General features: G+C 36.8%; 2 protein-coding genes across 12 annotated transcripts in view; one reads left to right on the top strand and one right to left on the bottom strand.

Annotated features, from left to right (window-relative positions):
• LOC135162349 (homeobox protein homothorax) overlaps positions 1-25,838 on the bottom strand; it is a 291,410-nt gene that overhangs the window by 198,733 nt on the left and 66,839 nt on the right. For all 3 annotated transcript variants that reach the window (XM_064120707.1, XM_064120709.1, XM_064120708.1), the window contains exon 7: positions 10,561-10,690. In XM_064120707.1, coding sequence (XP_063976777.1) covers positions 10,561-10,690 — 130 coding nt within the window. The remainder of the gene's footprint in view (positions 1-10,560; positions 10,691-25,838) is intronic.
• Positions 11,321-25,838, top strand: part of LOC135162355 (uncharacterized) — a 105,335-nt gene continuing 90,817 nt past the window's right edge. For 6 of the 9 annotated variants that reach the window (XR_010298948.1, XR_010298947.1, XR_010298945.1 and 3 more), the window contains exons 1-2: positions 12,542-13,167; positions 23,640-23,735. Coding sequence is in view for 4 of the 9 variants with exons in the window: in XM_064120720.1 (XP_063976790.1) it covers positions 12,974-13,167; positions 23,640-23,735 (290 nt within the window). In the remaining 5 variants the exon portion in view is untranslated. Of the gene's footprint in view, positions 11,527-12,541; positions 13,168-16,285; positions 17,373-23,639; positions 23,736-25,838 lie in introns of those variants that run through there. The other 3 variants (XM_064120719.1, XM_064120718.1, XM_064120717.1) reach the window with 3 other exon arrangements.

Raw genomic sequence — 25,838 nt, 5'->3', positions numbered from 1 at the left:
CATCTGATAAGTCGTAATCGTCTAAATAATCTCCTAATAAATTATGAAAATTGCATTCTTATTTTTATTATATTTTTGAAAATTAAAATTGATCGGCTATAATTCTTCGAGAGAAAAAAAATCCTAAATTCATTGGAAACCTTATTAAATTGGACGTGGAATTCAGATTATGACCAATTTTTCAGTTGAAAATAACCCTGGAAAGATCAGAAGTTGTTAATCTTCCACCGAAAATGCTATTTCTGTTTTTCTCAATCAAAATTTCAATCGTTCAATGAAAAATAGTGCCAGAATAAATAATGATTAAAATAAAAATTAAATTCCTTAAATTTTTGTTACTTTTCGAAAAGAGAGATTAATTGAAAGTAATTTTTCTTTACATTAAAAAACAGGGAAAGAATTTTGTCCAAATACCGCAGTAAACATAAATAAATCCTGAAAAGTTGACCAAAAAATCTGAATTCCAAATTCCTTCTCAATTCAATAAACCAACAGTGACTCCTCAATCTAAAAATTAGAAAATCGAAAAAATTCTATTTTCAAACGTTCCAATTCAGAAGCAAAAAAGAGACACTTTTTTTTCAATAACATCAAAATACTCAGTAAAATCCCAAATAATATGATGTACAACAGTCGGTGTACATCTGAATCACTCGACTTTTCACGTAAGCCCTCAGCACCTGTCACACGACAGGTTAAGCGTGGCCACGATAAATTTTGCTCAGCTGCAGAATGATCGACCAAACTGAAAAGAGTGAGAGGGAGTAACCCTTCACCATGGCATTTGTCAACTGTAGTTGGTCACCACTCTCCACCCTTTCCCTCACCGTTCTCCCGTCTTACAATGTAATGTTTGAGTCCCACTCTCAGTGCTGCTGCCCACATGGTGACTTTACAGCTTTTCTCCACCCAATTTTTACGCAGCATGCACTGGGGGATTCATCCCAGACGTAAGCAACAAACGAGGATACAGTGATATTGAATAAAGAGAGATGATGAGGAACGAGAGGGGACGTACATACGCCTGAGGAGCGGTTATTTTAACAACGTGGCAACCTCTTTGTAGACCACATGCTTGTAAACCAAGAGCAAAGTCTGTTCGTCTCCCTACGCTCATCTTTCTCGGTTATTTTATTTTTCTGAATGAAAAAAAAGGAGGAATGAAAACGACCTCCATCTCTTCACATTTCTTCCTCTGGCCCTAATGTTTTTGGGTTTTTTTTTGGGAGCGATGAGACCGGTCCTTGGGTTTTTTTTTATCGGAGATCAGTGACTTTTTTCGAGAGGTTGGACATATTTTTGGGATGAGAGGGCTTTTCAAATCTTTTTTTAATTGGATGCGGAGATTTTTTTTTTAGGAGAATAACTGGATGCATTGATGGAATGCTCAATGTCTTTGTTTTAATGTGAACTATTGTAGAGAATATTCAATATGATTTTTCATTTTTCTTTGAGGGGTAATGGAAACGGTCGCTAATTGTGATTTTCCTCACCAGTTTCCTTCGATTGTATCTAATGAAAGAGGACAAAAATATTGACTAAGGATTTAGATAATTGATACAGAAACGGAAATTGCAGACAATTCGTTATGTGAATAGATTTTTTAAATAGTTGTAACACTCCGTTATAACACCCTCTATCCCTAGGGTTTTTTTTGGAAATTATTATATGTCGATACACTCATCTATGAATTTTTTAATAGCTCACAGCAACGATCCCTCCGTAAATCCGACTAAAATAAAGAACAAAATTTAGAACACTTGTATGAGTGTAAGGACCCATCACCAATTTTTCCTTCAACCGCATCAACCGAACTATCTCTCAACTGCGTATTTTTACCCCACGGTTAACCACCCTGACTCACGTTTTATATTTAGCGGCCATGCCACTCGCAAAAATATGTCGCAGCCCTCGTATCTTTATATATTCCACGAACGCACCTCCACCCCACAAAGTGAGGCCCAACGCCCTCACCCCATCAACAACATTCTTAAATCCTCGATTTTAATTTTTTCTAAGAATTAATTTTTTGATTCACACAACTTAAATATTTTTCGACTTCAAAAATCTTCAGTACTTTTTACAAGTTCATGCGTGACTTGATAAAACAATAAATGAAATATCTAAAAAATTTTTGTTCGAAAAAAATCTGAAGACTGTTCCATCTTATCACAATATTAATGAATGCACGAAAAAAGTTTTCTAATTTATGTATTTTATCAATCATCTCAGCCAATAAGCGACTATTCGTTGAAGTCATCAACAAATTATTATAAAACCGTAACAAATAAAAAAAAAACGAAAACTATAGCATGAAAAATCTAATTTTTCAGGTAAAAATTAAAGTTTGTAAATTCCTATAGAATAGAAAATTCTTTCTAGAAAATTTCGATTCTCAAATAAGCCGAGGGGGAGGGGTAGGTAAGGACGGATGAAGAAGAAATAGAGTAGAGGTAGGTGGAGCAAAAGGCCGTAAACACCATTTCATCCGACGAAAGTCTAAGTCTCTAAGCTTTTCCGCAAGGATTCACCATTTGCTCTTGGGCACTGGCTGCTATTCCACGAGGAGGCTACAGGCAAAAGGGAAGGGAAAAACCCACCCCTTTGGGCTCGTCTCTCTTCCTACAGTAGCAAGTACAAGTAGAGTATAGAAAAGCCAAGCGTGCTCCTATCTATCCTTCCATCTTCTCTGCATTCCTCTGGGTATTACACCCCCAGCTCCAGAGTGTTTTCTCTCTAACGCCGCATTTTCTTCATTCTCAGTCCCCCCAAGCCCTTGCATTCTTCTGGCTGTGATGCTACTTCAACCTACTTCGAGGCGCTTTTCGCGGGCTAGTGGAGGGCTCATATCCACTGAGGATACATGGATGGTACAAGGGAAAGCCATTTGAAACTATTAAGTCAACTTTTTGGAGGGTGGGGGATTTTTCTATTAAGACAGCGAATATGGGAGGTTGAAATAGTGATAATAATATGAAAAATTCGCGGGAAAAATGTCTGAAGATGATGGATCTGGGGCTTCTGTTTAAATCTATAAACGCCCGTGTCGAAAAATAATTATCTGCCAACGATCTTCCAGTATTCTTCGGAAAAATCACCAATAAATCTTCGGGGGATAGACAGAAATTTTTGAGAAAAATTCTCGTGCCATCACGGTACCCACAGTGGTCACAAGGAAACAATTACAATGTCGAAATTGGAAATTTTATTGAGTTAAATCTGGAAACCTCAGAAATTTCACCTTAATCGCATTATAATTTTGTCACAAGCACAGGATTGACATTTTTTCCAATAATCGTATGAGAATTTTAATAGAAAAGTTTTTTCTGTATTGCTATAATTCTGTAAAATCAAATGTTCCCAAACTCCCCTAAAATATCACCGCAAAATAATACCGAAAAACAGTTCCCCATCTTTTGGCTACCAAAAGTTTGTGAGAGACAGAAGTAGTGAGGGCCCATCCGAGTGAAATTGCTCTCCGACATTTTAAGAGGTTAGATATAGAGTGAAAGACCGAGGGGATGAGGAAGATGGAAAAGTAGAATGAGAGGCCGATCCCCGTGAGTTGCGATGGAAGAGGAAAGTGCAGTCATCCGGAATAAACGAGGAGGAGACCCAAACTTCTCGGTTCAAGTTGAACTTCGCTTCATTCTGGGGAAAGGAGGGGGGTAAGGTTTAGGGAGAGAATGAGTTTGCGTCGGAGGACGCGACTGTGATGAAACTTTACCGTGACGAGAAAGAGGGGTTGTCACACCGTTCTCCGTACCTCAGTGCTCACGGTAAAACCGCCGCACCCTTTCTTTTAAAAAATTTGCGAGAGTTGTTAAAATAAAAGAAATGAAAAAAAATATGGTAATCGAACATTTGAAATTTTTTTCTCATTGAAAAACAATTTTTTCCCCATTCTAAAAATTCCAAAGGCTTACGAACACCGAAAACTAAGGCGTCACGCGACGGTGAATGATATTAAAATTATTTATATCAGTTGAACGACGTCAATAAATTCACAGAAAATAGTGAAATCACTTATCATCATGATTGAACTCAAATTAAATCAGGGATTCACTACAGTTATTGAAATCATGAGGGAAATCGATCGCATTTTGCAATTATGATGTCATGCGATCGTGACGAGCTTATAAAATGTTCAAGAACAAATTGATAATGTGATTGAAAATACAATAATTTTTTATTGAATAAATTTATGTTTATGGAATATTCATTTTATTCATTATAAACTGATTAGGAGGAATTTAAATTCTCGGACTTTTTTATAGCCTCCTATCATGTAATTTATCAACTCGAAAAATTCACGTTAGCCTCATTTTCCTATTTACTTCAACCACTTTAATATCCCCTTGTCTTTTCACACTCCTTATTACCACATTAATGCCAGTATTTTTGTATCTCAGGGGCTCTTGAAAAAAATACTGACTGGCACGATAGTGCATTTTCATGAGTGGAGATTACAACGTTGGAGTAGGTCGTGTGGATTCAGATAGTCTAGCTCCTCATGTTGACCTTTCTGTACGTTAGGGATCAAGAGGCATCAGCATCGATTTCGAATTTGTTTACGTCGTAATTTTCCCTCCTGAACTTCAATGTTTCCATTCCCAGATCTCACGAATAATTATGCGTCATTAAACATTAATCAATAATCCGTCTAATGAATTTATGCAAAAAATCAAAACAATTCGACTAATTGAAAACATTTCCTTTCAAGTTAATTCAGTGGATAACATTCATTGGAAACAAACAATTTTCCGATATCAAAATTCTTTCCGTCATGGAAATGAAAATTTTAGAATTTAGAAATAGTTGAAAAGAAATTTATTTGAGAATCCAATCAAATTTGGAAACCATTTCCTTCATTGTTTAAATTAAATTCACGAAATGAATGTTGAAAAATTTGTTTTACATTAAAATGCGTCATTTCTTGTGGGTGTGAAGTGATAATGATCAGATCTGTCACTCATATCAAATTCTCAATAGAACTCTTTACACGAACTCATCGAGATAACCTTGAAGACATGATGACCCTTAAGTATGCGGGTAATGATGATTTCCCGGGGACTACAAATTTATTCAACTGACTATTCATCACCGATGAGGGCTCAAGATTGAACAGATATCATTATCAAGCGCTACACTTTATTTTGCAGACTTATTGATTTAATTTTCGATTAAACGGCTTTTATCAGTACAGTTCATCGAAATGCCTTTTCAATTATCAATTATTTCTATCACTACCCATAACTAACCATTATCATTATGATAATATCGATCATAGCTGGCGATGGGATAAATACTAATTAAAAATGCAAATGAATTCATATGAAAATTAGCCCTAGAAACATTGAATTTTATTTTCATAAAAATTCTTGAAAAAAATCCCAAAATTCATAATGGAGGTATGCCAGCAGATTTTTTGTTTAAAACCCAAGAACGAAATCATTGAAGGTGTTTAAAATTACCAACTCCCGATTACCCCCAGTTTATTCGAATGAATTCCGCTTCATTCTGAACCCAAGAGATCACTTCCGAGAAAACAATCAAAGAGACCGGGTGCTCGTGTGATTTTTCATCTCTTTTCTCCATTCTCATTCAACAATTACTCCTCCTCCCTACCCACTGGGTTATTTATGCACCAAGGGGAGGAATTGAAGGAAGAAAAAAAAAATACAAATATATAAACACCAGTCGATACAACACGCGAACTAGCTTCGGACGAACTAAACGTTCGGAGTGGAGGTTTAGGTTATCTTACGTGTAGTACTTTGGAACAGCTGGCAATCAGGGATTCTCAACTAGGTGTTTTAAAAGAATTTTTTCACTTCAAAGTGGATAAAGAGAACGTTCACAATTCAGAAAAACAAATTTTTTGCTTCAGAAAATAATGAAAAAAAGATATACAAGTATTCGGGATGAAATCGATACTTGGAAAGGGGAGGGGACCGTTTGTTTTTGTTATTGAGTTAATTAACGACCACAACTCGTGAGCCTGCGGTTTATGCGACATTCGATCAAAAGGTTTGGACGCAAACATGCGGTGAAAAGTCCTCCCCTCCCTCACCCCAGAGAATATTAATTAAAATTCTTCTTGATTATCGTTCAAAATTCGATTTGAAAGATTTCCTTCATCATTAGTCAACCGCCATCTTGAAGCTCGCGAAGTACATCTCAAAATGGCGTTCTCCGTATTCCACATAATTTAATATTTTTTTAAAATTATTTAATAGAAAATAAGAGAAATTTAATATTGAAAAATGAAAACATAATGCATAAAAATTTCATATTTATCATCCCTCACGCATTTCCTATCGCGAGCGGAACTTGCACGGTCCCGGGTCGCTTGACGCTTCAAGATATCGCATTTTGCCGCCTTCACATCAAACAAAGCAAAACAAACAAACCAGAAATAAAGGCCCACTGTCTTCTCTCATTTTTAATAGCTCATTTTTCTTTTTCCTTTTCCTTTCATTTCAGTCAACTCGTGTCAGGGGGGGAAGAAATGAAAGGGCATTTCAGTGTTGAAACAATGTTGTAACTGGGCGCGTCCACCTTTGATAATGTGGCCATCGATAAACCGAAGCCTGGATTTGGCAATCGGGCGTAATTGCAACGATATTTCACGTGAGCGGCTTAATTGATTTTTCCTCGGGCGTTAGTGGATTCACTCGATGGATAAAAATCATTAAAAAATATGTGACTTTATTTTTTATCAACTTGGCTCAAATGTTCGAGTAATGAACTATAAGAAATATAAGAAAAAAACAATTCAATCTTTAAATTTTTTTACACCTCATTTCATGATTTCCTGATTTATGCGTCAGACTAAAATCTCTCTAGCCTAAAATCAAAGTTAATCATCATGTGGGCAAGTTGTTGCTGAATGCTGATAGAAATAAGATATCGATGACTAATTCCGTTTTTATAGCACGGTAGGGCTATTTTTGTTGAATAATTTTATTCGTATATATTCAGAAATATTACCATAGGAATTCCCACCAGTTTAAATTTAAAAATCCGGATAATTTGTTCATAGAAAATTTAATGTACTAAAAAAAGTCCCTCACTGTTTCTCCATCCACCCACCAGCAGATATTCCAAAAATAATCGCCGCCAATACCGTAGTGAATATTCATTAACGATAAAATCACCTGGTCAACGTCAAATTTTTCATTTTTAATTACAACCGATTGAATTTAACTCAACCCATGCCCCCACCAAATTAATCATCGACAGACGATAAGGGAAATCGACTGGTATTGTAACCTATGAATGGACTCGTGCGATTCATTGTTCAGTTTAAGTGAAAGAGATAAACACAGAATGGTATGAAAGAGGATGGATAAAGAGTTTGATTCAAATCATCTGAGAATGTAAACATTCGGTACTCAAGGAGTTCTGAGAAATGTTGATACTATATCATAGATGCAAAGGGTGGTATATGCGGAAGTATTCCAAGATATCAAGATCATCATGTTCTAAATTTTATCCGATCCCCACAATTTCTACTTCACGATATATTTTTTCCCTCGAATCGCACTTAACCGCGTTCAATAACCACCGGAAAAATAGTATCTGCCACTGCTAATTACGTAGGCATTGATTAAAAAATCATCTGCAGTTATAGCGATTGGAATAATGAATTAAACATCAGTTGAAAGTGGAATTGAACTAAATAAAGAGAGTTTACTGATAACTGGCAGATATCAAGTGACTCGAGAACCACAGAAAGCACGAAATCAACCTCATTACTTCTATCTCTTGCAGTTATTTTCACTGGCACTAAGGAGTTTCGAGGAATATGTTCGTTTTTCGAGTAACTATTTTACTGTTTATTGCAACGATTCTTGAATATTTATTTTAACACCGAGGGAAAAAGCATTCGAAGCTGACGAAAAAATTTTCAACTAAGCGCATTCTCTCCCAAGAAATGAATTTACAAACAAAAGTTGAAAAATAATTTTCCAAGAGAATGAAATTTTCTCCAAAAAATGTTTATCCATTACCCCCTCAATTGAACAAATTTCCAACTTCTTCTCCTCCGTTAAATCAATAAATCTCGTTAAAAAATAATTTAATTTTTAAAATGTTGAGAGTTTTTCGATAAACCGTAAAAAATCCTTCAAAAATATATAAAATAACCGACAATATCTGACGGGATCGACTGCGCGTGGTAAACAGAAACAGCTCTCAGCATGCTATCCTCTCGTCAATTCTCAATTATACTATTATTTATATTTTTTTAAACGTCGTCGATGACGGGCTCACCCACCTCCGGTGCTTATCGAGCCCGTGTTACCCACATGAAGCGATACACACTAACACAAATGCGGAAAGAATAAGTGTACAGTTGGGTGCTTGCACGATCATGTTAACCCCGCGTATCGGCAGTACTGTTTAGTGGTACCAACATCCCACCCTCTATTACTTTGTTGTATACCTGACAAACTCAACGTCAGTGATAACGATCGATTGGTCTATGGGATACTGGGGCTGTCTCGGTATATTGTGGAATCGTTTTGTTATAGAAATACTATTTTTTTGCTCATTTAGTGGACGACTCTGTATTATTGTTGCCTGGAGCTATGAAATGTTTCTCAATTATGTAATTCTTCGGACGTGAATGAATTATGCAGGAAGTGACATTAGCCTCCTCTATAATTTGGCTAAAAATACCACCCACTAATAGAATAATCCTCCTTCAAATTTGATATAACGAATTATTTATAAAATTAAAGCAAAAAAATCACTACTTGATACTACTTGGACAATTTAAATTGATCATTAAATCAATGGAAATAAGAAATTTCCAATGAAGTATTTATTTAAACAATTAAATCGTAGTCATTCATTAGACTATTTCATGTGATTGCTGTATAAAAGTCACTAACACTTCTTGGCTGCATGATTCTTCACAAGAAAATAATTAGAGGGAACGTGACGCAACTATTCGATCCAAATTATTCCTCTGAAAATATTTCTTGTGAATTAATCCACTAGTTGATGATTCTCCATTCATTAAATTAATCTGATAATTAAAACAGAAAAAAATGAACCCAAATATACTAGAGAAAATTAATTGCCAAATGAATTTCCTCCGGAAATATAAAATGGTCAATAAATAACGTATAAAACAATTCAGTGATTTCCCTCATGGCCTCTACAATCATTTGACCCTCACCTAAAAACGAAAAAAAAATCTCAAATCATCATTTCCACGGTAAAAGAGTCTTTTTAGTTTTCCTGAAATTATTCATGAAGGCTAAATCTATTTCCCCCGACTTTCATGATACAGCGTATTTAGGAGAAATACCAAATGTTATTTTTATATTCTGATTTAATCCCACTGATGTTTTGATTGCTATTGATCACAGAACGTGTTTTGTCACTCGTGCGTGATGCCACAGCCGTGTTTGGTGTGTTTGTATCCGGCGGAGGAAGTGGGGAAAGGGGGGAAAATTGTGAGCGGGCGCGAGCCAGTGACTTTTATAATGTTGGCACGACAGTGAATATGGACGGTTGGTCTTAATGAATCTTTATGGGATGGTGTCGTGAACTTGTATTCCCCTACTGTGATGGACTGAACTCACGACCGGCGATTGTAACAGCGGCGTGAATTTATTGTGAATTATTTATATTTGGATGTGAATAATCACTGCAATTGTCGATCATTCAATTAGCAAAATCATGGGCTGAATGATGAAGATATTTTTAAGGATTTTTTGAGAAATTTTGTAAACAAGAAAGCGGTTTTCCCATCGATAATTGTAAAGTTGTCATGATTTTTTCAATTTCTATTGTGTGATCACAAATTCTTCAAATGAAATTAAGGTTTCATCTCAAGTATTTTTGGGCGACAGAAATTATTAAGTAGGTAGTTATAATATTATCATACAAAGCTGGAGTGTTTCGAAGTTTTACCTGAATGTTTGTCATTATTATCAATTTTCAAAAAACAATTCCCCTGAAATTGATGGTTTTGCTGTTTTCTTCAGTTGATTCTGAATATTTCTAGTTAAATTTCTTGTAATTTGAGTGAAACTGACATTACCAGATTAGAACCACTGCATTGAAAATTACAGATAAACTTTTTGAATAGCTAATCAAAACAAATAATTTCTCAATGGCGATCGAGCTATTAACGCATAAATTCCCCAAAAATCGCAGGAACTTCGTTAAAAAATTCTCAACACCATGCGTTCCCCAAAAAGTTCCCCCAACTGACCCATTGACCCCATTTTTCGCCCTAATGATTGAACGTCCCAGCCTCTCATTAAAAAAAAAAAAAAAAAATTCAAGGTCACGCAATGAGTTGACGCCAGTGATACCCGGGCTCATTAGCCTCCGGGTCCTTGACTGGTGTTGACGCGTCTATTTCGTTAAAAAATTTCGTTAGTTCAAGGTCCCAAAATGTCAAGCACTCGGGGTGTGTCACAATTGTCCCTGGTTAAACATGCTTGCGTGTTCATTCAACTCCGATGTATCATGTCATCGTTCTCCCTCTCAACCACCCACGATTAATTGTACTCTGTTATGGAGCATCAAACTTACCGGGATCTGATGAGTCGAGACTGGTAGGAGCTTGTTGGCTGAGTGGTCCTGGGGTACCGCCACTTCCTGGGCTCCTGGCGTCGTCATTTGCTCCCGCACCGGGATACGACAGTGACGAGGACGGTGGCCTCTGTAAAACGAATAATAAATTCTGAGATTAATAATCACCAAGAGTCAGTACCTAAAAAACGACTTAAAAATTACATATTAAAATTAAAATCAATTTTCATATACCTGCGTATCCTCACACCAGGTAATTACCATTTTTAATTGTCTCTCTCACACAAAATAAAAGTGATGTTAACTTCAGCATCGTAATTGGAGGTAAATATTATCACTAATTCGTCAGATGGTTGTTGTATCAAGACCGGAAAATGGCTGTCTGTGTCGAGGCTACCACAACTCTTGACTCAGATTTTATATTCCAGACTCAATATTTCTATTCCTCGGACAATGCAGGTCCCCACATAAAACTCGCCGTTTTTGTTAAACAAACGTATGAGGACCATCCCCCATGATGATCTCACAACTTTGTCGTTAACAATGTCTCGCCACTATTTACAATTTCAGTTCGAACACTTTGATCTGACTTCGAAAATTGTACCGTTCCAACTCGCCCTCACCCTCACTTTACCCAGTGTGCACTGCACTATTGCGTCGCGGCTCTAAAAGCGCGGGATCCAGTTACTAAGCGGCCCCACGATTGGTCCACCATCATCCCGCGCGTCAGCGCCACCTGAGACGGAACTAACATTGCAAATGGATACGTCTCGCGTTGATTAGTGGTATCGCTAGCCGCGATGTTTTGTGAAACAAGAAATATCGTCTCACCAACAATGTAACACGAAGTGAGAAGTATTAACACGCAGAACAACGGGGCAGAAGGGCGAAAACAAGTGTACGTAGACAACAATGATTGACAGCAACTCCCACACCCTGTCAGTATTTTCATCTTGGTACTTGTTGGTAGTGTATTGTTCTCCGTGGAGTTTAAACGTGTGTGGTTATTTAGTTAATGTGAAAATTGTTTGAACTTAACCTATTTATCCTTCAACCCAACATCAACAGTCCGGAATGAAACGTTATCCTGACCTTTCATCTATTATTGTCGTAACTAATCCACTGTTTGGGCTCGATGTCATCATTTTCACGATTAATCTGGAATTCGGGGAAATTGAAGGTACAAAGGACGATGAATCGTCGAAATTCCTGACTAAAAAATGTCTTTTTCAATTGGGAGTTGAAAAATAGAAATTTTGCCAAAATTTTGACTCGTACGACACCGCCATCTGGAAGTTGGTTCTCGAACTATTATACCTCACAAATTGAGAAAATATGATGCCATCAAATCTCACTCACAATGTCCTCGAGTTTTGTTGGTTTCAACGGTAAAAAGTAAGCCATTCAACAAAATACTGTCGTATTAGTGGCAAAAAAATTGAAAATTCCAATAAATAGGGGAAACAAAATTTTCTCTTCATAATTTAAATTGTTTTCTTGAATATTAAGATGAAAAAAAGAATGGAGTCCTCTAGAGTCACCATCTAGTGGTGGTTTCCCTAAGTATTGTACTCCAGATCTTGTGAGAGGATGACGCCATTCGCTCTCACTAACAATTAGTTCTCGAGTTGTAAATCTCAACGGTAAAAAGTAAGCCATTTAAGAGAATACTGTTGAAACATTCAAAGAAAGATTAAGAATCGATAAATAATGGGAATAGAATATTTCAATTTTTTTATGGTTATTGAAACGTAAAAGAAAAATAACTTCTTTCATTAAATGTGCTCATTTTTAAAAATAATTTCATCCATCGTTGTTGACAATTCAATCCATTATTGAATTAAATTGAGCCTAATATAAATTGATGAATAAACAAATTATTTCTTTGGATAACAAAAAGGGAATAAAAGTTTTGGCAAAATTCCGTGTCCCGTAGCGCCGCCATCTGGTAGCTGTTTCTCTAAATATTGTACCCCAGAAATTGAAAAAATGATGACACCATTTGCTCTCGCAATTAGTTCGTGAGTTGTCGATGAGATTAACAGCAAAAAGAGATATTCAGCAAAATACGGTGATATTAGTGACAAAAACATTGCAAATTGCGATAGACGATGGGAGTAGAACATCCTCATTGTTTTCTGATCATTGGAACATCGATAAACCACAAAACAAGTGTCACCACTGGAATTACGAATTTGAGATTGAAGATTTGGAGAGACAAATTCACTGATACATATCCTCAAAGATGCGGGCAGTGATTTAATCTGATTCGATACATCCGGCAACGATAATATCCCCAACATCGAGTGCAGAAGACGAATGACTCCACCAGAAAGTCAACTCTCCCAAGGCACTCAAGTTATAATCATCCGAATAAAAAAGAGTTGTGAAAGGAATTGTGTGGACGAGAAAGATGGAGGAAAAAAAGGACGGAGAAGTGCGAATGAGTGAGCGTCGAGCCCAGTTGACGTGTCAACTAACCGTTTATCATTGCATCGACACAAGTCACGTAGCAGTGGGACCCCCTGGCCACTTAAAAAACGTTGATCCAGGGCGTTTAGTAGGAAGTGACGTCACGGGACATATACTGTGTTCACATGGGTCGAGGTATGGAATAATTGTATTTTTGGATAAATATTTAGACTGATGCTCAGTTGGTTACATTTTGAGCTGATTAATTGCAGAATTCTTTTCTTAAAAAATGAAAAACTCAATTGAACTTGAAGTTTTTTCTTCAAAACTGCATATTTTCAGAAAATGAATGAATATAAATTAGTAATTAAGTAACGTTCATTCGTTTCGTATGCTTAAATAATTATTTGAATATTATTGCAATGAAAATGTAGAGTAGATCTTAGAGTTCTGCAATTAATTGAATTAATTAAAAAATGAAAATTGAATGGGGAAAATCGTTTGAGAAAAAAGTAATGTTTGGATTAATGAAGCTTGAAGTTTATTCATTGATATGAGAGTTTCGACAGAATTAAATGAATGTTAATGAATTACTCCTTTCAAAAATTGCTCCTCACATTTTTCATCAAGACTTCACTGTTATTGTTTTCAAATCTTGAAAGAATTACTTGCTTGAAATTGTTGTAAATAATCAGTAAAAAGAGATCAAACATTCTTTTTTTTTTCATTTACTCATATAAAACGAAATTTCCCCCTTCATTCCTATAGAAAAAGAATAATACACACTCGTGTTTCTTTCAAGCAAAAAAATTTTAGGAATTCGTTGAAAAAATGCAATTGTTGCTTTATTAAATTCCACACTGATACACTAAGGGGAGTGAAACCGAGCAGACAAGGCGTGCGCCATGCGTCGACAACGGAAGACAATAAATTATCCGAGGAAGGTCCGATACACCCGTAAACATCATCGTTCGCCTACTCGCCCCGATTGGTTTCCGTGATGTTTATACACTGTATATAACACCACCCTCTCCCCTCTAACCCTGGAGTAGTAAATACTCATTTCAATACATTGTGATTCATTATTGATTAATCTCAAAAGCAAAAGTGCGTTAATTGATCGTCACTTAATGGCACATAATTACATAATTACTGATTGTGAACATTTAATAACGTTTGACTGGTTTACGGCTCTGAGATACGTAAATCTTGGGCTATTAATTCATTGGAGACTTCTGGAGATAGTAATTAACATGGTCATAGTTGGGGAATATCAATCAAGTATCAGAAATGGGTCGAATTAATTTTGCGAAAGAAGGGTTTTCCACCGAATATTATTTTTCTCGCTAATAGTCATCTTTTGAAATATCTTCTCGTCGAAGATCAATCGAAATAATTGCATAAAGTCACCAAAAGGCATTTTTTTGTAGAAAAAAAAATCTAAAAAATCTGAAGGAGTTGAAACACAAGTAGAGTCATATAGTCTCGAATTTCTCCATTGGATATAATACCAAACGTGCCTGGGGTCTTCGGTACCATAAATTACGATTTATTGCTGAGGCAGCGCCTCTGACCGACGGATTATCTTACCGTTATGTCAGCGCCCGGTACCACGATTATATTTACATTTTCCAAGCGATGAAATTCAGCCGACACAATACACTGCACAGTAGCACAGTCGAGCAGTCGGTGGATGAAATTCATGGACAATTTTATTCGCATTTATTCCACCATCGGTTTTCATTTCACGCTCAAGGCTACGCTGCTTCGTTACCCGGGATGTTTATGTATTTATCTATTCATTTATGATGAGCACAGTGACATCTCGGATTAATTATCAATAATAGGAGTGAAACAAACCGCGCGAAAATAGGACGGAATTAAATGAAAATTATTTCGCAGTTTTGTACTGGTCCTTTTAATGGGAGAAAGATGATACTGGGGACTGAGGTGGGCACGTCCGGCTCAACGAGCAACACACCTGACCGCCGAGAGAATTCAAAACGCTTGTATAAACGAAACAAATTTATGGCGGTCATAGGAAACCCAAAGCTCGTATGCTGTTGTGGATTTACAACTCGAACCCCCGCACCAGAAAATTTGTATCTGAAGTTGAGACAGTTTTAGGGGTTTTTTTTCGAAAGAAATTTTTTTGTTTCGTCAAAAGTAATTTTCAAAAGAGTTATTCCGTTTCAATAGAACAACATACTTATCCACAAAATATTTCTTGTTCATGAAACCTTTGATTAGTTCATTAATTTGTTCACTCATTTGCCGATCTTTAATCCACAACGTCGGCTCTTCAACCGGGTAATTTTCAACCCCTCAGCCCCGAAAACGACGCCGCAACGTCGGCGAGTATTTTTGTGATGTTCTCCATGAAGCGTCATTTGAGAGTCTAATTCATCGGGCCGGGTAAATTAAAACTAATGCGGGACGCGAGGAGTGATGGAAAGGAAGGGCCGAAGGATATAGTGGAGATTTTTGAGGGGGAGATGGAGAAGAAGCATCAAGTAGGATGGAGCCAGTGTGATTAGGGAGGAATGTTGATTAGATCCATCAGCATTTTGTGAGTCAGATGAAAAAAAAAAGTTGAAAAATCCTCTCACTTGGAATGAGAACGGGAATAATATCAGTTTTTATATAATATTATTCATTAAGGGGGAATTATACGGAGAATTTTTTTAAATAAGATGAGATGAAAATTTCGGGGCTTATGAGTGTAATAATTTCGGTTTTCACAATCGTCAAATGCAGTTAGTTTTCAATGGATACCTCGGTATCTAATTAAAATACCAATACTTATATTAATTTCCTCCACCAAATATTTTTGCCAAATATTCATTTACTTGAGAGAAGTATTTATTATTTCAAAATTATATTTTGTGGTTTGAATCATTCCCAGAAAAACCTAATTAGGTTTCAATGATGCCAATCTTCTTGCCCTTGGGGATGGCTATGTTACGTAAAACTTGAATTGAAATTCAATACAATGAAACAATATAATGAACATATTTTAAACTTCATCAGGATTACCTAGTACTGAATTGACTGGAGGTAGACGATATCGATTGAAAAAATAAATACTTCTCTGACGTCAATGGATATTTGGCAGAAACTATTTTTTCCGCAATTTATCTTCTGTCAATTGGCAGATATTGACTATGAATTCTTTTCGTTGAATAGATCTCTTTCAATTGCATAATCGGTATTCAGACTATTACTGAATTTGGGCACTTAAAAACTAAAAATCTGTCATAGTTATTAAAAGTTCGTGGAAGAGAGGGACCGATATTTTTGTGTTTTTTTACAGATTAATTGATAAATCGTGCTCATCAAAAAATTGCACAATTCCTATTGAAGACACCATCTTGAGCCGCCTTCGGACATCTCAAAATGGCGGACAACTCGTTCAACAGTCAGGAATCCAAAATAAAAGATTTTTATTTTTTCTGTGCGCTGGGTACAACACATATCCGGGAGTCTTGTTGGAGGAAACAAGGAGAGACGCAACGCTCTAACAACGTTATGTCGATACGTAATCGTTCTGGCATTTGTCAAGCATCGTCTCGTCGACTTATCTCGACCTCCTTCGCGCCTACCGTGGAATCGATTCCTTTCGCCTACACACGTCCAAGCGCATGAGAAAACTGAAAGGTTACTAGAGCCGTTAGATTTTTTTTCTTTCAAATAATTTTTTCCATCAGAAAATATAATAAAAAAAAGCGATGAAAATGGGATTTCCCAGGGTTTCGCAGCGTGAAAATGCACTTCTCACGACGCAATACGTCTTCAAGGCATCGTGCACGTTGATTTTAATGAGATATTCATATGCCGATGCACTAGTGGTGTGAAAAAAAAACTCAATAAGAAATCCTTCATTTTTTTTCAATAATTTTACCTCCTCATTTTGAGTGAAAAATTCCAATGAACGAGAAAAATCTCTCAAACCCGTGGGAATAATGTTATCGTTGGGGGAGTCATATCAGTAATGAGAAATAATTTTGGTGGAAATTATGAGGGAGGTGATATTTCGAGACTCGGAGGATCAGTGATAAGAGGGACTGTGTTAACCGCCTTGGACCACTCGTGAGTGTTGCCACTGTCGCGACGTCCCCGGGGCTAATTGGTTTCCCATGTTGTTCAGGTCTTTCGTGGGATAAGACGGGTAAACTTGTCGAGAGTACCTCGTACCGGTTCATAATAATTTCACACAATTTAAATGCTTTTTTCATGGAAACAATTTTTTTTAATCTTATAAATCGTTCTTTAGATCTTGTGAAATTTGGTAAATCTTGAAATTTTCATATTTTTATAGATGATAAGGTCGAATTTTGTTCAAGCTTTCAAAGAAACTTGAAATTCCATTGACTTGGTTCACGATACCCAGTTTATTTTTTAAAAGGGCGTCTGGTGAATTTCCATCTTTAATTCAAAAGTGATGAAATTGTTCCACCCATTTATTCATTCGTTTCAACAGATAATTTTGAATTGATGATAATTGATTTTTCTCGATAAAGGCCGTCTCCAACGCGGTTATCGTTTACTGACAATGAAATTGTGCAGAAAGTGGAAATAACTCAAATGAATAAAAAATAATAATAAATGAAAGGAGCATCACAATGAGCCGTCCGCAAAATGACGTTCTGACGATTGCACAAGTCATAAGAAAATAGGGAGAGCAAGAGAAATGGTAAATTCACCAGAGCCTTTTATCGCAAACTGCAATCGCATTAGCGGACAGTGACGCCCCAGTACCCCTGAGTTTCATTAGCGTAAAGTAATCGGGAAACGAGTTTTGCCCTCCAACCGGCTAATGTCAAGGCACCCAGAATGCTTATGATGCTGTTTGTAATTTTTATGGAGCATTTCGGTTGAGTTTATTTTTTCCGACTCGGGGATAATGGAGTTGAGGAGCTATTTGAGGTATTATTGCTGTCGAAGGCATCGATTTTCTTCGTCATTTCATTTTTTTTAATGATAATTGCAAGTAAAAGCTATCCATTTTTGTCATTTCCTTTGTGTTTTTTCATCAAGTTTTTTATGCCATTTTTAATTAACGGTCTGTTCCTGAGAGCGAAAATTTTACATAGAAAATATTAAATACAGAATATAATCAGTTGTATTATTATTGTTGGAAAACTATTGGTTCAACGCTCGCCTAATATTTGCGTATGGAGATTAACCATCGTTCGCAATAAAAAATTGGTTGTTTAGAATATTGTTTTCAATCTTCATTGAATTTTCTGGTTATTACAGTTTTAAAAAAAATGAAATTATGAGTGAAAAGATATTGTGATTTCCTAGTGGCTCCTTAACAAAATTATTTACCCAACTAAATTTTTCATAACAAGAAAATGGTGTTCGCGTTTCCGAGGAGGTTTATGAGCCATGAACTCTCAAAAAGTGAAGAAAAAATGACAGAAAAGTAGATTCACTCTAGAGCGACACTCTCATCCGAATATTCAGTCTCACGTGGGCATATATTTTTTATTACACATGGGGATCCCACGCACTCGGGTTAAACTCGGGGCCAATATTCCTGATGGCACGTCCCAGGGAAAAACAAGTCCGTGAGAATTGTAGGGTTTTTTTTTCATTTTTTTTACCGAGAGGGGATGAGGGTACAGTGCAGCCTAAGCCACAGGACTAAGCTTTCATAACAATTTGCATCTGACGGAGGTTTCCAGCATGTCTGCCATTAAATATGAATGCATTTTACGATCGTCGCGACTACATATTCGTACGGGAAGCATCCGTTGGGAGTTGCATGCGTCACCTTTCCCTCGTGGTTTTGTCGATCAAATGGTGACAGTATATCACACCCTATTTTTCAGTTTTTTCTGATGTCAAATTTTTTTTTCTCCCCATTCAAGCACTTGAAAAACTCGTGTCCGGAATTCAGCCGCTCTCGACTCAGTTTCCGCGAAATATCTTCAAATATAAGGGCGATAGCGAATTTTTTGCCGAGATCTTTTATGTAGCCCTTAGTTCACCCTACAAAAAAGGTTCTAACAAAAACTCTTCTATCTGGCGCCAATTTCGAGATTCTTACCAAAATCTAACTGATAGGCAAAATTGATTCACTCTCATTCGTTATAATTCGAAAAATGGCGGGGCAAAATCAATCGCAAAATAGACATCTCGATTTAACACCTGAATCTCTCTCCCTCGCATCCTGAATCATGTTTTTCTCCGCTAATCGTTAGAAAGGTGGCTCAAAAATTCATTTTTTCATTCCATTTTTTAAAAGTTCATGTTATTTTTTTTACCCCCGTTCTTCTTTTTTTCGAACTAAAGCCGCCTCTCCGCTTGCCTCCTGTCCGTGCGTCTGTCATTCCCGACACGCAACACTCGCACGCCACGTCGTTATTACACTCTCCCTGCGGGTCGTGGCCAAGCGTATTTTTGTTTCCTTATTTTTATTGAATTTTTCTCTCTTCAATGTTTTTTTATTCTCCAACATCTTCTGGGCTCACCCCCTCTCCCTTCCCCTACCTCCACAGCCGCCCTACCCCTCTCACTCCCTCCCAGTGATTTCTAGATCTTCTAGATCTGAACAAAAACTCCAATTTACATTAAATTCAATAAAACAATTAGGCACAACGGGGCCGCCGTACTCTGAGGGCCTTGAATTAAAAATCACCTCGTTAATTCGAGTTCACCGACATGCACCGGCAAGCATAGAATACCGTAAACTATACGCGTAAACAATATCTTATTGTTGATAATGAGTAACGAGAGCAATGCGCACCGTATTTGAATTTCCCGCGTCGAATATTAATGTATGGCGATTGTATTGATCAATGAGGATTTAGTTTTACATGTGAAGTTAGAATATATGTTAAGAGTCTAGCTTCATTTATGTGCTTGTGCTTTTACAGATACAGGAGAGGAAAAACAATTTCAAATGATAAACCTTTTTGAAATATCAGGGAAATTAAGAGCAGGGGAAATTTCTAGGAATTAATAGGAAAAATTGATAATCGAATTGTTAACCGATTAATTTCTTCCAAATTCACAGGCGTTGGAATTTAACGAAATGAACTTAATCGATCGTTTTTGCTCGTAAACTCCTATCGGTTTTACACTTTCAACCAGAAAAAATGGAGCGAAGGGAGAGACCTGGAGAATAACCAAAGGTGCGGCACAACGAGAGTCACGTCTGTTCTACACACGATTGACTGTCGCGAGATTATCTTTGTATGGAAGCAGTTAATGGGCAGTGAATATATTCTATTGAATAATAAATGCCGGAGAAACCATTTGTTACCCCAACGGCTGTTTGTTTAAGTGTGTCAATGCTGCAGAGTGAATTGTGCAATTTTTCTTTATCAAACTTAGTTATTTTTCTAATTTGAAGATATTTTTTCAATTAATTCAACAAAAGTACTCTCATAAAGTCAAAATTACTGCGTCGAATCAATTCTTTCGAAAAAGAGACCAAATGTCGATTAAATGGCGGGTCAATTCAATAAAATCATTTAGTAGATTAATTAATTAAAAGAGTAACGAAGAAAGCAGTATAATGAAGCAATAATTGCTGTGCCATATTGCGTTTAACATCGGAAATTTCCGCCGTTATCGAAGCGCCCGATCAATTAAAAAAAAGCAAATGTGTTGATTAAACGTCGAATTACAGTGATTTAGAAAAATTGTATTGTAATGGGTGTTTTGTAATGCAGTGGGAGTGGAATTAGGGGGAACCCTTTAATCATATGGAATTGAATATTTGGGGAGGGAGGGACCAGGTGGTGAGAGCGTGGAGCAATCCCGGGTAGCCTTCAGACGCCGTTTCAATAACCGGAAGTACATTTTACTCGATGCATCCGCTCAACTGTCTACGCGTGCGAGTTTTTTTCTCACTCTCCTCATCGACCCTGCCGATATTTTATAACCATTTGCCTAACGCCGACCCTCCCTCGTTTCATTAGTGAATTAATACCGTAAATCCCGAGCTTTGAAAATGTGAAAATTATTGGAAATTAAAAATGAATTGGACTGTCAAATTGTCAGAAAAAAATGAGCTATGAAACTCAATATGACGACCCTTTTTGACTTATTTCTTACAGGTATTTGAAAAATATATTTTGGTATTGAACACACAAAAATTGATGGATCCATCGATCATTTTAAAAGAAAGGTCGTCATATTCGAGCTGAGTTTTTCAACTGATTTTTCCTTGGCTTTCTACTGGCGCAGATATTTTTCTAATTCGTTGAATTTAAAATATTCCATGTTATGAGATAATTCAAAATGTACGTGAATTAGAAAGCCAGGAAAATCAATTCAATAAATTTGATATGGCGACTCCGTATAGTCAATTAATTGGTGAGATATTGAAGAAATAAATGTCGAGATCGAACATCGTGAAATCGATGAATGGATCCATGATTTTCAGAAAAAGGTCGTCATATTCCGCTTTCCGTTTGATTTAACCTCGGCTTTCTAATGGCCGACATGACTTTTTAGCTCTCAGAGGTTGAAGTATTTCATTCAATGAAATAATTTCAAATAATTAATTCAACCTCATAATCAAAGTCTAAAGTTTAAACTGGAGACTTTCTCCAGTAGAAGGCGAGAAAAAAATTAGCACAAAAACTGAGTGTTAATTTTCTTTATCATTAATTAGGTACAAACATGCTTGAAAAATGAATGTCGATCTCGAACATTGAGAAATCGATAGGTGAATCAATAATAGACCATTTTTGGGTTTTAAGGATTTCGAAGTGCCATTCAAATTAAAGTTCTAAAAACTTGTTCCCCTAACAAATTGAGGGATTGTAATAATTTTTTCCCCTTTGATGATGGCTTTTTGTTCTGTCCTAATGGATGCCAAATTATTCTGCCAACAATCTCGTTGACATTAACTCTTCCGTTTGTGGATTTTTATCTCAATAATATGAGTGTGCGTGGCAGCATATCGGTGGCCTCAGCGCCCCAGCATTCTTCTCTCCCACTAAAAGTCACTCTCTTTCTCTTTGCAATGGGCAAACGACTCTTTGACGCTAACTGTTTGCCGGCACGCACACGCTCGGTAGCTTGAATGGTTTATAATTGCCCGGTTGCCATTGTAGATATAGTAGAAGATACAAAAAAAAAATTGAAGGATAATTTTTATTTGAATGGAATAACAAAAATTCCTGAGATGCCATCAATTTCATTTTTACACAGTTCAAGATTCCCGATGTCTCACCCGACAATCGGCTCGATTTTTCCAGCTGCATCTCTATTTAATTATAATTCTTATTATCACGTGACCAGGGTAAATTTTGCAACGGGAGACTGATTGCGCCCACCGCGAGCCTCATTTGAATCTTCCGCCTTAAATCTGAACATTTGGTGATTAAATTGATCAGTGAGGATCAGTCTCATATTATTTAATTTTTCATTCAATATTGAACTTCGAATCGAATCGAAAATATCAAAGTTCTTTTCACCTTCAGGGCATTTTTTTTCCTGACTTTTCAACGATGTAAACCATTTTCCGATTCATCAAACTGAAAATATCTCATTCACCGACAAAACCAGAAAACAACCGGATGTTGACTCCCGGAGCTTGGTACGAACCGAACGCGAAAGAATAAGGCGGGCAGAAGAAATTATCCAGTAGAATGGCTCAGGTAATGACCGGTGGCTAACCCCAGTCGTGTCATTTGGCGCAAAAAACTAACAAGTCGTAACGCACTGGTCTCCGCCCCTCGCTCCCTTCGACAATGAAAAAAAAAATGTGAAAAAAAGAGGCGGGAAAATAATGGTGGGCAGATACTGGGGCATTTTCATGGTATCGAAGACCATTTTGTTAGTGAGTTTCGCTCACCAATATCGACAACTGGTCTTCGGGGCTTGTGTCGAACGTTACGTAACCCAGTGACACAGCCGTCACGCTTCTGGGCTCTTCAAAATTGAACCTGCGTATTATCTATGGGAAACCGATCGGTTGATCAACTGATGGAGAGAAAAATGTAACAAAAGTTGAAATAAAATATGAGTAATCGCGTGCAGAAGGTATTTTTATGGCAATTTCCATCTGTAATCCAGGAAAAAATTACCAATAAAAATGATGATAAGTTGCACTACCCGAACAGAAATTTTTCCGAAATATTAAACTGTTTCTTGAACTGTTTCCGAGGACCGTATCATGAGTATCTATGTCTCATTTCAATGCCGAAACTTACAGTAAATTTTACTTTTCCAGTTTAACATTTTTTTAAGAGATCGGTACACGATCGGCACGTCATCTACTTTGAATTATGCCTTAAATTAAAAAATACTCTTCCGAGAATAGTCGAAAAATATCTTTTTGGCTCACAAAAGACGGATATTTTTCTATACGATAACTCTAATGAAGCCCTGATTATCATCTTCCAATGCGCGTTAAATCATGCCACTAAACGTGGCACCCCCCCCTCTCCCCCCTTCAACTACTGCAAATCGCAGTCCACCAGTAAAAGGCGGACAGCGCCTGTTATTATTGTAATTGCCGCGCGTGTAAAACCGCGTGTGGAAAATGAGCCTAATGTGACGTGTGTGCGGGCGTCTGGGGTGGCATTAAAACATTTTAAATTTCAAATGACTCAAAATTTTTTACCCCCATCACCTTCATCTCACTCACAAATGTAAGAAAACATAAACTAATATTCTCGTACACGTTCTTTTTTTTCCAGAGAACGTCATGGTAATTATGCTCATTGGATTTTAACCGCAGTAGGCGTCGTCATGCAAACGAGACGAAGAAAGGAGTACGAGAGCAGCCCAATGGGGTAAGTATGCAGAACCTTGTTTGTTTAATGAGGGAAGCGAATCTTGAGACTCGATTTCTGCCTTTTTAGTCTCACTCCTTGCCTCCATATGTCGGCAGGACAAACTGAAGAAGAATATTTTTTTTTCTACCTTTTCTCGCATTGCAAGCGACTTCCGTCTTTTTCACATACAAACACATCGAGACGGGAGAACAGCTGCTACGAAAAACCGAAGCCATGAAAAACTCCGATGCCTAACGAACCATTATACCTAGGCTGTATTCATATATGGCGCGTTTTCTTACTTACGCGATTAATCTTTTTACTGGATTAGATCAAAGCAATTTTTTTTCATGACGAAATCAGTGGATTGCGGTATTCAGAAGCCGGGAAAAAATTAACTGGAGAACTCATTATTATTGTTATACTATATTTTTTGAGAATTATCAAGCCATTTATCGACTTATTGATTTTTGCCAACACTCATATTGCTAATGGAGGCGTCGCAATGTGTTATCGGAATTTTTGACAGCGCGAGCTGTGCGAGGTATCGATTATTTAGCAGCGAGTTCTGGAATCTAAGAGTCAGCGATTTATCGAATTTCGATCATGAGATTAGGTTTTAAATATTTCCGTTACTAATCGATTGTAAAGGGTCGTTTTATTCAGTTTAACAATTGATACTTCCCGGATTTTCCCATGAAGCCGGTCCCAAATCCAAATTCGGCAGCAAAAATTTTAAGGTTATGACACTTTACGCTTTTACGACTAATCTCCCGGTGAAAATATTGCTTAATGACAAAAATAAACATAACCCGAATGTTCCCGTATACCCATTTCAAATTTATGAGACAATAGAGTCATGATAAACCGCATAAAACATGACAAATCGAAATGAGCAATAAAGAAGTTTTGGCGCACACGCTAGAAGCACCTGTTCTACCTTAGCAACATGTATACGAAACGTATAAACGTTTATGGCACGTTGTAAAATTAATTTGATGCACGATTAGTGGTGGCTATCGCCCGGTGCTAACAGTCCGTTCTCCAGGCGTCTCCACAAACATAACCTAACCAACGTACTTTTTCATAAAAATACACAAGGAGTCTTCACAGCTGATCATCATATACGTCAATGCTGAAAATATTGCGCAACAGGAAATTCCGAAAATCATGAATTATTTTTAGATTTTTTATGTATTTGTTTTTCGCTATTCATGTCTTTGGGGGTTAGGTGGCTATTTTTGCTCCGAGTTTTTATTATCAGTTGGTGGGGATCGAGCATCGGTTGAATTATTAACCATAAAACTGACGGTTTTACTCATGGAAGATTCATCAAAGTAATTGAATAATTTTTCGGGGGTGGAGGATCGATAAATTCGAGGTGTGAACTTTCAATTTTGGAAATGAAGAGGGGTGCGACTGTGCTCATCAACGACCTCGAGAAATATTACCCGAAAAATAAAATGCAAAAGTCATAAAGACAGTTTATTATTAATTGTAATTTGAAAGGAAATAAATTTCTCAGTAAAAGTATTTAGTACAGGAAATGGGGGGCAAAGTGTGGGGTGAGGGAACTTACAGTAAAAATTGACAATTACCGCGGAAATTTTTCAGAAAATTTGAGCGAATTTATAGAAGACTGGAGAAAAAGAAATTTTGAAAAAATGTATTTTGATATCAGAGAAAAAGAAAGAGCATGTCATTATAAAAATTAATTTAAAATCGGAATAGACATTGAAAAGTTGAGGAATGAAAATCTGAATATTTTTTCCAGCTTTCATCATCAAATTGTCATCAACATTTATCTTTGAATATTCATTCACATCCCGTTAATCCCGGAAAAAACTTGGGTGTGTACAGGGTTACCCCGTGGCATCAACCTCTGATGGATTAACGAGTTTTTAATGAATAACCAAGGGCTGACCCACCTGTCCAGTGAAAGATCTTATCCGACCAAACTCGACGTGCGGCTAATCGAGACCTCGAACTTGGTTCGACATTTTTCGTTTTACGAAAGTGATTTTTTTTCCACCTCCTCCCTCCCCCCACCCCATCATCACATTGATGGATCATTTCATTATGTTTCTGATTACTCCGGAGGGGAGTTCATGGATCTTGACA

Source organism: Diachasmimorpha longicaudata, chromosome 5 (genome assembly GCF_034640455.1).
Source record: "Diachasmimorpha longicaudata isolate KC_UGA_2023 chromosome 5, iyDiaLong2, whole genome shotgun sequence".
Classification (NCBI taxonomy): Eukaryota; Metazoa; Arthropoda; class Insecta; order Hymenoptera; family Braconidae; genus Diachasmimorpha; species Diachasmimorpha longicaudata.
This window is presented reverse-complemented; position numbering and strand designations above follow the sequence as displayed.